The following is a 13033-nucleotide window of genomic DNA, read 5'->3' as shown; positions in this document are numbered from 1 at the left end:
AAGTTGTTGACTTTAGTCGGTTATCATTTGTCATTATTTCCTATTTCTGCATATATCCTTTTGAAAATTGAGAATAATGACTAGAATACAATTTTAGAATTATATTAAATGCTTTGGAGATCTAAGTAGCCCTGTAATGTTCAATTAGATTAATATTATATATTTGTAAACGAAGAATTGCTTATGCTCCTAAAATTAAGTTTCGTTTTTCGTTATCAGCATTTTTAAAGATGTATAGCGTATATATAATGTGCATTAAACTCTTGTAAAACCTAGCGGTTGTTGTTCAACCATGTCATACCATCTGTTGTACCATGGATATCACACAAATGCACGTGTCAATATATCTTGTCTGTGGGATGTTCCTAGATATCAGGCATGGATATGGATTATGTCTGCTCCAACAAGAAGTATTTCTGTGACTCTCTCTCTCTCTAACATTTCATACATATAGATCTTCAGGATGGAGAACTTATACATGGAGAGAACTTTAGTCTCTTTGCTGCCATGTCTGCATTGGAGGTACTGAGTAGTTACCCATGTTTTTCTTCACTCATTTATCTTTGGTGTCTTATTGTACTCATGCTCGGAATGCATGTCTCTGAATTTATTGTACTTTTATGGCTTACAGATTCGTTCAGTTAATGTTGTGACAAAATACAAAATAATCCACTGGTGGTTTGTTATTATCCATATCATCTAGCTTAGGTACTTTGTTTCTATTCTAACAGTTTGAATAAGGATTTTCAGTTTGTTGAATCTCATGAACATAATTGAAACACCAAGTTGCAGTATTTTGAATACCTTAGGTCACACGAGCATCAAAAGCAAACTATTTACTATGCCATTAGATGGACATTTTAACATGTTATATCCAGATAGTATTGAATCAGCTTACATGCTTGATATGCTAAGATGAGCTTGCTGTGGCATATGATAAACTAAAAAATTGCTAAGATGCATAAAAGTGGATATATATACCTAGGAAAAAAAATAAAATACTGAGAATGGCATTCTTAGCTGCTTCACAATCTTTACATAATCTTTGCTATAATCACATGTCATGCACATTTGTGTATTTTATTTTTGCTGTTGTATCATATCACAAGTCATTAGTGTATAGTGTACATCATAATTATTTCGCCTACAACTTATAGTTATTCTTAGTGATGTTTAATTTAAAATTAGTTGCTTTTCTTTTTTTTCTCTAGATATGATAGTAGCCTGGGAGCTTGTAATCGAATAGATCATCCATAAGTCTTTCATATATCCATCTACCATGCTTAAATATAAATGTGAGCTTGATTTGAACGTGGCGGTTTAATGAGATGTTCCTGGTTGAGCTGGTGTACTTAGAAAATCAAGGGGACAAAACATTTTATGCTATGTCCAATCTTTTGTTATTTTTTGGGAGCAATACTAAATGGAAATATTATGAGGCTATTAGTTTCAGGTTACATTTTGCTTCCCTCATGATCCTTTTGATGATTGAAGCATGTTTTATGGTCCTTAAAGTCAGATCATTGTTGTTTGATACTAATTCCTAACCAAGGTCATTTTATATACCAATTCCTTGTTACAGCCAGTTGGTGGATTTCAACCATCGTTATATATTAATAGTCATGTTTTTTTTTCCTTGCACTTCATAAGCTCAAATCTTCAGAGTTTAGACCATCTTTTATGATCTTTGTTAACTTCTTTGTTAGTGTATACTTCTTTTTTCCTTTTTCTTTTTACTTTTTTTTTCCAGGCTGGGCCCTTCCTGGACAGCTAGCTGAGACTGTATTTTTTTTTAAAAAAATTCTGATATAGATAATGGATCCAAAGATGGATTCTGGAGTTGAGAACAGTGGATATTGCTCTGTTGAAGAAGCAATAGAAAATGGCGCTGCTCCAATTCCTCTCAGTTTGGACAGAACTGTTGATGTGCAACGAACTCTTGATGTCATGGATCATCTTTTAGCATGTGAGGTATTGTTAGGATTATTGTACTAGAAATCATTTGCTTGGCATCATAAGATTCTATGTTTTCAACACCTTTTGTGTTGGCAGGCAACGTGGCATATGGGTCATTCACTGGCACAGACTGTCTTTTCGTGCATATATCTTCTGAGGATCGAAAGAACATCTTCACATGCCTTGTTGCATTCATATTGTAGAATAACACGTGCTACTTGTAATGCTATCATTTCGGCAGTCGCTGATGCACGTACTCATGAGGTATGTCTATGCCAATAGACTTCTCCTTTTTTTTCAAAGTTTAGAGGACAACCCGGTGCATGAGGCTCCTACTACTGTAGGGTCTAGGGAGTGTTTGATGTACGCACTTTATCCCCACGTGTGGAGAGGTTGTTTCCATATTTGGAACCTGTGACACATAGGCCACATAGTGGAGCAACCTTATCATTGTTCCAACTGCCAAGGCTCACCCTCAAAGTAAAACTTGAGTGATGTAAATGATAAATTATTATTTCTCATCTAGAAGCTAACAATTGCATAGAACTTCATATGTAGATTTTAATAATTGGTTTAATGTACGCACCTTACCCCCACATGCGGAGAGGTTATTTCCGTGTTTGGAACCTGTGACACATAGGTCGCATAGTGGAGCAATCTTATCATTGTGCCAAGTCTCACCCTCAAAGTACAACTTACTTGAGTGATGTATTGATAAATTATTATTTCTCATCTAGAAGCTAATACCTGCATAGAACTTCATATATAGATTTTGATAATTGAAAAACAAGAGAAAAAGGACACTATACCACACTCTTCCCTTATAATCATAACCATAACTGAAAAATCTGGGAGGCCCTTCATAATCATGCAGAATAATTTGTATCCTTTCCATGCTCATTCTTTTCACATTCTTCTTTTGCAACTTCCAACCATGTTTAAGTTGTTTCTTTCACTATTTTGCCACAAAGTCAGCACCTTCTTCTAGTAATCTTTTTTTTTCTTTAAACTCTTTGTTCTACAAGACATTGCCATTGTATGTGTTTCTTTATCACTTTTCCTCTTTTTTTATAGCTTTTAAATATATCTTATTTACCTGTTCTAAACGTATGCCATCCTAATTATACTACATAGACATCCATTCAAATCCTTATTTTTATTGCATTGCTATCGTATGCTTGTAGTGATCCAGGTGCATTCAAATATTAATATTTTTCTTCCACTCAATGTTTGTTGGGAGTATCTTCATTAACATCGTTGAATACTAACTTCGAACACGTAATTTATCATTTGTGCAGAATACTTAGTATCTTAGACATAAGTTTCTATCCAAAGTTCGCCGAACCGATACTGGGACCGTACTGACATACATACAGTATGGGTGGCGAGCCGGTCCCGAACTAGCACACCAATTTTTTTCAATCTCTTTTAAGCTTCAATGAATGGTAATAAATTTTTTTTTCAATTTTTTGAATGATTTTAGGATTTTAGTCACATCGTGTAGATCATCTATAGATCTATAACATATAAATTTTGGCATGACCTCTCCTTATTTTGGAATTTTTTTGATATTTTCAATGTTGAACAAAAAGAGGGATGAAATGAGGTAGGGGAGAGCCATTGTACATTGTTTTGGATTGGATCCTCCTTTAATCATCGAAATCACCGTGTTTTTGGCGAATTGGGGGGCGAGTTTGAAAAGAAAAAAAGAATGGGATGTGAAGGCTTCTCGAGACTCTTAGGCCCTTCTATCATTCAAATATATGGGAGGGGGCCCGAATCGGTTCAAACCGGTGCGAACCATTGGTTCTACTCCGAACCACCCGGTTCTAGGCGATTCAGGGGCTTTTGGGGTAGTTTTTGAAAATTAGGGTTGAACCGACCCAGTTCTGCATTGGTTCAATGCATTACGGGGTGAACCGGGTGGTTCGGCCCGATTCGGCATACTTTGTTTCTATCTTTTTTTGCTATAAAATGTGTTCCATGCTCTTGTTTGGTTCAACAATTGGATATATCTTTTAAAAATTTTGTTATTGTTGATAGGGTTTCCTCCTCTTGGATGGACATTAACAAACCTCAAAATGGGCACATGGTTGACTTCCACCAATCCCTGATCTAATGTATTACCCACATTCAACTGAAAAGTCCGAATTAGTTACATAATTCCCTTTGAAAGCCAATCATCGATAGTTATTATGTTTTATGAGGCAGCTTATCCAATGTGGTAGCTACTCTAAATTAAAAATAATTTTTACTCTATATTTTTATCTTATATGCATACAATACATAATTTTGTGTAACATGGTATGAAGCTTTAATTTGAAAAATGGAACAACATTGTTTATGACATGAGGGTTGGAGGGCCATGCCCCTACCTGAGCCTAGTGCGAAATTTTTTTCGGTCTTTAGCCTAGGCTTAGGCCTGGACATTTCTTTTCTCAAAATCTTGGCTTGAGCTTGACCCATGCTTGAACCCGAGACCTATCTCGGGCTAGGCCGAACCCAATCGGCCTGACTTAAATTAGCCTATTTGGGCCAAAAGATTGGGCCGACTTGGTTCTTGCCACTGATGGAGTGGGAGTTGTCATTGTGGAAAGATGGTTGGAGATTGACAGGTGCAACAATTGGTAGGGCAGTCAAGGAAAGTCTTTTGGAGCTGAGGTAGATTTTATGGTAGGCGGTGCTATACTTGATGCCAATGCGGATTGTGGGAATTGGGGAGGCGGCAGTGGAGTCGGGGTCTCGTTTTTGGAATACTGTATAGAGGAGTCTTGCAGAGAGGTTGAGTTTGAAGATGGGCTTCTTCCTAGTCTAATCTGCCTTTCTAACCATTGCTCTCATCATCTTCTTCTCGTGCTCTCCCCTCACATCACTTCCACTACCTTAGTCAAGAACTCGGATTTGTCCAATTCACTTGCCAACAACCATAGGAACAGATTCCGGTCATCTAGTGGCATTAGCTAGGCTAATCCCCACTGTTGCAAGCTCTAGTCGCCCACTGGCGAGGTGATGGTTGCAGCGACGATGCTATCAGTGAAGTTGTCGAAGTTGTTTTGGGCCTGAGGCTCGTCAGAGGTTGCGGGTGTCCTCGGTCATAGGTTTGAGCACCTCACTGTCGTGTCGAATATCTCTAGTCACATGTGGTCTCATTGTCTGGGTTGGACCTCGCACTCGTCCACCTTAGTGGCAGCGGTCGGAGATTCTGACCGGTATGAATGCTGCCTTGGTGTTTACCAATGCTCTGCCCTGTCTCCTTGTCAGCATAATCTTCTATTGATGGAGACTGATCCCCTCGTCTTCTCAAATTGAATTAGTAGTTATCTTAGAGGGAGATTAGATCATTCCCAATGTTGCTGCCATTGTAGATTCCACTAGCTATGGCCGTAAAACCTCAAAGATCTCTTTGGCTCTAAAGAGAGGTTTATCTATCTGAATGAAAGAATGGATGGTGGAGAATAATTAGGTTGCGGGCCAAGTTTAGGCTTGGTTTCGATCTAGCTTTGGGCTTGATTTGGGGCTCAGGCTTCAGGCCTAGTCCAGGCTCGGACTTTTGGTCGGGCTCGAGCGAGCCAAGTATTAACCAAGCCTAGCCCAAAATTTCTTCAGGTCCTATTTTTAGGCCCAAGTCTGACCCGAACTACCTCAGACTTAGCCCGCGGTTCGACTCAAAGCCGGCCCAACTCGACAAGCCTCATGCCACCCTAGGCCCACTTCAATCCCTAAGGACATATATAGAGATGCTAAAGGACTATGCTTAGCATAAGGCCATTTCACTTGGAAGTTTGATAGTCTTAAATATGTGATTTGCTCCTTCATACATGTCCTAATGCTAGTTATATTGATAGAACCATGTGTAGGTTGTTTTTCCTTAATTAGACACTATTTTTTGTAACTGTCTTTATGAAAACAATTTTTTTATAAAATGTAAATTTATTTTTTCCATATGCTTTATAAGATAGTGAATCGAATTTTAGAAAACAAGCTATCATAAAGCCCTAAAATTGGTTTTATGAGATACCATAAGGGTCCATGTTCTTCTTAAGATTGGTTTCTTATGTTCTAAATTGCCTTGTTAATAATTAAATCACCATAATTGATCATGTTCTCATCTAAAAAAGTTCAAATCTCTCTTGACCTCCCCCTCCTCCTCTACAAGTTTCCTCCATGCCATTTTCTCCTCTTCTGCATCCACCTCCTCTCCTTCACTTCCTCCAGGCATTCCCTCTTGTTTGATCATCTAGTCTATCTACTTGTCCTTTTCCTTTCCCACTACCTCCCCTCTACTCCCCAATTCCTTCGCTTCTTAAAAGAAATGATGACATCTCTTATCAACATTTGGTGGACTTCGTTGAAGTGCTTTTCTATAGTCGGAGTATATGGGCATGCAACGCAGCATCTAAACCTTGTTCCATTCTAGGGTGGCAATTCGAACCTGGAACATATGCCCCACCTGACACAACGTAAACCAAACTCGTTGGACCACGTGTTGAATATCAAGTTAGGCAAACTTGACCTATTGGTGGTCATGTTGGTTTGGATTGATGGTATATGATCCATGATATCATTATGTGTATAAACATTATTTAAATTTTCTATAACAATTCCATTCTGAATGAATACTATCCCTTGATTTAGTTTCTAGGCAAACCAACAAAGTAGTGCATAAAACATAATTAAAGTGCACATGCTTTATATTAAAAGGAAAAAAGAGATCAGAATGTTGGGTCTCCAAAACCTTAATCTTATTTGCTGGCTCTAATTCCCATTCTCGTTCACGTCCTATCCCCTTTTTTTCTTAGCTCTTCCTTTCTTTTTCCCACTTCTCCTTCCCTTCCTCTCCTCTTTCCTTCTCCTTCTCTCCTATCCCCAATTGCCGCCTTTCTTACTCTTCATCTTTGTTGAGTTTCCAACCACTGTCGCCATCATCCACTGATATGTTTGCCATCTGGTGACTGTCATAGAAATCACTATCAACCTTCTCCTTCTTGGAACCCCATCTTTTCCTTAAGATTGTTGCCAAGCCGCACCTTATTCATCGTTGGACAACCACGCCATGTCAAGCTAGTTCCTTTGCCTTTCTCCTCTGAGCCCTTCCCCTTTTCCCTGCTCTCCTCCTCCACACAGTGGATAGATGGGTCAATTCTAGGTTGGGTTTGTCAACTTGCTGCTGTGTTTGGTTCAGCCTTGTCTGATCAGTTGGTGAGGTAGGTCGGGCTTGGATCAGAGTTTAAATGGCTTTATATGGAAAGTTAACTCGAACTGACTCATTCCTCCCTTGCTTCATTCCTCTAACATGGTCAGTAACGTAAATGTTTGGAAAGGCAATCTCTAAATTCATAATGCTGGTTGGTGGAAGTTGTGCTCTCATTAGATCATAAATTCAGGCTGGCTTTGTTGATGATATTTCTGTACATTTATGTACTTCTTAATGGCAAAGAACTAAAATTATGATGGCAAGGCTAGATCAACATGATCTATACATTTTTACCTTAAAAGGCCATAATTTTTTAAGTTGAATGAGGTTTTATCTCTTCTCCATCCATTACTGAAGCAATTTCAATATAATGGTTGGAATTTTAGTGGTAAAATCCTTTTCAATAATTGTCATTCCATTTGGTTCAACCAAGCAGCTCTTTGCTAGAGAATTGGTACTTCCAGCAGTTGCATTGGGAGATGCAGGGACAACCAGTTCTAGAGGCTTGTAGTGATAATTTATACCTACTTAGGGGCAATTTGCTGTGATATCACTTCCATTCAAACTAACATGAGTTCTAGTGGGAGTAAGAGGAGGATATGGTGATACTATTTGTTTCTCCTCTTGGGATCCAAATATAAAAGACGATCATATTACTACTTACTAATATACATAAATAGGCATATCTTTTAATGGTCAATGGTACATATATCCATTGGTTATGACTTATGAAGAATACCAACTAATTGTAAATTATATTGTAGACTTAAAGAAAAAACTGACATGATTTTCTAATAATATTTTCTCAAGTAGCTTATCCAGTTATTCAGCGAGGTAAAAAATCACTGAAGTCTGTTGATGTTTGAGAAAATTATCTTTGTGGTAGTCTCATAGTAAAAAGACAAGAATTTATTTTAACTTCACATATCTGTATAGTTGATTTTGTCATGGTCTATATATAATCATTCTTGATATGTCACTTATCCAGCTATTAATATTATGTTGCTTATTCTTGGGTTTACCGTTCCAAAACTTTTTGTCCTCTTGTTTTTGTATTTCCCTACTTGATTGGTTGATTAGTAATAGAAATTAAAGAGTTAGATTTCTTACATCTAAATCGTTGACAATTAAATCCATTTCTTTGTTTTTCTTTGTTCACTTGTTTATGATATTTAAGGGTTTATTTTTGTATGAGAAATGGTAGGAAGAAGACATTTTCACAATGGCTTATGGCTTGCCCTTGAAAGGAGAGGGGGATGAAAAATGCTTATCGATTCTAAATTCAGTTGAAGAAACAATTTCTCGTCAATTGCGTGCTTGTAAGGCTCCATCATCTAAGAAGAAGGCCTTAGAAGGTAGCCAACAATCTTACCCTTGGGTCGAATTTATGTATCTGTATTTACTATTATCCATTTTTTTTCAATCCAATCAAATTTCTCTAACAAATGTAGAGAAGTATATTTAGTTACTCTTTTCATTCGAGGCATGCTGATATAGGATAAACTATTAATCCTACAATAATCAAAAAAATTTCTTAATACAAAAAGAACTTGTTTAGACAAAGTATACAGGATTTCAGTTTTCTTGTGCTAGTATTAGACTAAGCTTTAATAAATTATGGCACACTATTGTAAAAACATTCCACTTTTATCTTTTCTTTTTTAAGCTTACACTTTGATTATCTATTGTCTTATTTGCATCTTATTGATTGTAATCTATCCCCGCCTTGTTGAGTATTAGATTGTTATTCAAATGAATCAATTATTAAATCTGTGGCTTGAGATCTTTATCCCTTTGGCTTTCTCCATTTTGCCGAGAATGTTAATTATATTTTTCATAGATTGTGGTTGTAGGATAGTTTTGCTAAATATATTTGTCTGTGCCAAAGATTCGTGAATGTACTAATTACTGCTCATAATCAGCAATATTATCAATTTCTTTCTCTTATCTTCTTGCTTTGCAGGTTGTATCATTTTTTTTTTTATTTTTCTTAATGAAAATGCGCCGTGTCCCTGTTTTTTCTTAAATAAATGATAATGCCATCAATTGTTTCTGAGTAAACCTATCCTTTTCTGTATAAACTAAAATTATTAAAAAATTAGACAACACCAAAAAACTAAAGGCCTATCCATATGACTTATTAAAATGCAACTTTTGTCATGGACCTTTTTGAATATATGCTTTAGGCATCTAGTTTTGTTTTTTCTGTTAAATTTTTAACCCCCAGAACCAAGGATGGAGGAATCGGTGCCGGGCACCATACCGGTTGCCCGACGGGATGAGTCAGTACGGGCCCGCGCCGTGCCGGGCCCGTACCGACATCGTAGAAGAGACGGGCAAGAGGGAGAACAAGAGAGGAAAAGAGAGAGAGAGCGGCAGAGAGAGGTAGAGGAAGAGGAAGGAAGAGAGGCCAGCTAGGGCCGGCCGACAGAGGTCGGGGAGCCTCCGTGCGGAGGAGGCTGGGGAGCCTCGCACGGAGGAGGAGAAGGCTAGGGAGACGCGAAGACGGGGCTCGGCCTCCGGTTCCCTATTTCGTTCGAAGCAAGGGCCCGGAGAGGTCCCCTTTTATTTTTGCCTTTTTTAAGTTGAAGTGGGCAAACCCAGTGCCGACTTTAAGGCAAAAATAAAAGGGGCCCCCTTCGGACCCCTGTTTCGAACTAAATAGGGGATCGGAAGTGGAGCCCTGCCTCCGCGCCTCCCCGGCCTCCGCCTCATCTGCGCGGAGGCTCCCTGGCTGGCCGACCTCTCTTCCTTCCTCTCCCTCTCCCTCCCTTCCTCGCTCTCTCTCTCTCTTTCCCTCTTTTTTCTTCTCCTTCTCCCTCTTCGGCGACGGTGAGAGGCATCTTGATTTTAATGGCGGAATCGTCCCGGTCCACCGCTGGTACGGCCCAAGATGCCCTGAACCGGGCAGTTCGGGACGGTTCCGCATAGCTTGCCTAGAACCCTCTCCCTCCAAACTTTAAACTAAATAAAACAAATAGTAGCTACACATATGTAAAGACTTCTTTTTAGAAAAGTTGGCTTTTATGAGAATAGTTTTTAGCATGGTCGGCGGAAATGTGTTCGGGGCGTTCCGAGCCGTACCGGTGGCGGACCAGCAAGCTTCCGACAACGAAAACGAGATCGGCGACGGAGGGGGAGAAGAAGAAAAAAGAGGAAAAGAGAGAGAGTGGGGGAGGGAGAGGGAGAGGGAGAGGAAGAGGGAGAGAAAGGAAGAGAGAGGAAGGTGGAGGCCTGCTGGTGGAGGCCGGAGAGCCGCCGTGCGGAGGAGGCGGAGGCTGGAGAATCGTGGAGGAGGGGCTCCGCCTCTGCGGCAGCTCCCTAGCTTCTGCCTCCTTCGCGCGGTAGCTCCTCGGCTCCGCGGCAGCTCCCCGGCATCGTCTCCTCTGCGTGGCAGCTCCTCGGCCCTCCGCTGGCTCTCCGCCTGCCTCCCCCTTCTCTCTCTTTTTCTTTCTCCTATTCTCCCTCTTTCCCACCTCTTCTACTGTGTCGGTACAGACCCGACACGGCACGATGCGGGTCTGTACCGACCCATGCCACCGGGCGACTGGTCCGGGGCCCAGTACCAGCATAGCAGACACTGGTTTTTAGTAAAACCAACAACTAAACAACCTCTAAGGCACCTCTTATTGGTTACTGGAATTATAAAGTCCATGTGCTTATGATGACAGTAAATTAGGCAAAGTGATGTTAATGATTGAACATTCATCATTGATTCTCATGCAAGTGCCATTTTTGATACATATAGTTGTTAGTTATTTTATGATTTTATCTCTATCCTATTCTTGTCTATATTAAACTTAGTGCAGATTTTCATATGCTCTATCAAAATTCTTAGACTTCACTTTTTGAAGCCTATGAATAGCCCTATAGAGATACAAATAGTGCGCCAATCACAACAGTTGTTGGATGATTTAATTCATAGTGGCATACATGTATGACGTGGTAATCGTAGTGGATATAAAAGGCCCTTTGACTCTTTGAGGAAACCATAATCCAATTTTAGATTCAGATAAGGAAAGAGGAAAGATAAGTAAAACATGAAGAACAATTGAGAGCAAAAATAGCGGAGTATAACCTTTGTCTTGGATAAAGTTTGCATTCACTTAAAAATGTTCAGATATCTTTTTTTGTTTGATTATTATATCATTTGTAGGGGAAATTTGCAGCCATGCATGTTTGGAGATGCAATATGATTATAAAAAATTTTGTGATTGCAGATTTGGAGTCTCTACAGACCAATCCTGATTTGGAAGAGGGTTACTGCAGAGCTCTTCTGTGCCGCTTACGTTTTCGTAAGGTCTTGCCCCATGTTTCCTGATTTATGTTATTGAATTGACTTGATCTAATCTGGTGTAGAAGTCAACTACTTGTTTGATGTTAAAAAAATCTGTGTTTTGTGGAAAAAGTGGTGTTGACGGTTGCTTCATTAGCTATTACTTTTGGGTTTGTTTACTAATTATCTTGTTAGCAAGTTTCAGTTAGGAATATATATTGCACTGGAGTATTGATTTCATGTATGACACATCTTCTTTTATTTCTGTCATATGCATGGACTAGTCCCCTTTAGAATATTGTGGTATAATTTAAATAGTTGGCAAACCTGTAGAATATTGTGGTATAATTTAAATAGTTAGCAATACCAAGCACCTGGATGTATATTTTGAAGAATAGATTGCTAACAACTGTAGACCATGAGCCTCAAAGAAACTCCGACACAGCTCCCATGTTTGTGGGTTTTGCCTTCACATCCATGTCAAAGTAGACTGTTGACATGAATGCAGGTGTCTGACATGGCTAATTTCCAGGCATATGAATGTTTAATTACATACAGACATGTGTATACAAATAATGTCTGACCAACTGTATCTTTAAACGGTTTTAGGAAGTCAAATTTCATGGTCATTCATTGTTGGTGCCACTCTATATTTAACTCAGGGTTGACCGTTTGTGCTATTACAACTTTAGCTGATACAAAACATACCTATAGCGAATGTGGCCCCTAATAGCTTGTAGACATAACCTCCGAAAATGAACTTGTATTACTCGATGCATTAATAATAAATATCCAAAACAATAGATTTATGATTTTAGTATTTTAGATTTTGTATATGATCATAAATGGCTTCGATTCTCTATTAAGTAAATTTAGATTGTCCACCATTTATTTTTCTATAGAACTTATAAGGTCTGCATACACATATAGAGCACACTGGCGATTTGGCGCATACAGAAGAAATACACAACACATTCCATTTACAAATTTATACAATAATAAACGAATACATTTGTGCGCATCACACCGAACAAGTATGCTATTATGTATATATAGTAGAATAGGGCCAATTGGTTGCTATATTAACTCTCCCAAAAGGTTTTAATGACGACCAGATGACCAACTTTTTCACCATATGGAGCAATTGTCAGAAGTCATTGAAAAATTATAGCATAGAATTGAGCTAGGAAAGTTTGTTAGTTTTGTGAAAAGATTTTCTAGAGTATGTGAGTGAAAAGACATTTTCCACTCATTGCTAAATTATGCTAATTTGATCATTAAAAAAATTTACAAGCTAATGTTGTTAAAGTGCTTGCTTATCTGATCAATTTGGCATCAAGAATGCAGAGGGTTAAGACCAGTCCTATAGTTGTCATATTTGCACAGGGTACAAGCTGGTTGGGTTGGATTGGGATAGGCACAATCCAAATCCAATCCATATCTGAATCAAGTCAAAAAATTGAACTCGAACCTAATCCATTTTCATTTAGGTTGGATTGGATCGGGTAATATTAATTTCATCAGTCCATTGCATAGTGTGCCATACCACCCGAACTGGGCGGTACAGGGCGCATTGTACCATACTGGGTCGGTATTGGTATCTGGTA

At 38.8% G+C, this 13033-nt stretch overlaps 1 protein-coding gene across 1 annotated transcript in view; it reads left to right on the top strand.

Moving 5' to 3' along the window:
• Nucleotides 1-13033, top strand: part of MAK10 (MAK10 homolog) — a 28521-nt gene that overhangs the window by 4031 nt on the left and 11457 nt on the right. The window contains 5 exon segments of the mRNA XM_088715155.2: nucleotides 455-522; nucleotides 1813-1971; nucleotides 2053-2220; nucleotides 8355-8505; nucleotides 11371-11450. Coding sequence (XP_088571281.1) covers nucleotides 455-522; nucleotides 1813-1971; nucleotides 2053-2220; nucleotides 8355-8505; nucleotides 11371-11450 — 626 coding nt within the window.

This window comes from Phoenix dactylifera, chromosome 2 (assembly GCF_051530095.1).
Source record: "Phoenix dactylifera cultivar Ajwa chromosome 2, Ajwa_hap1_PhDact_Kaust_v1.1, whole genome shotgun sequence".
Taxonomy (NCBI): domain Eukaryota; kingdom Viridiplantae; phylum Streptophyta; class Magnoliopsida; order Arecales; family Arecaceae; genus Phoenix; species Phoenix dactylifera.
This window is presented reverse-complemented; position numbering and strand designations above follow the sequence as displayed.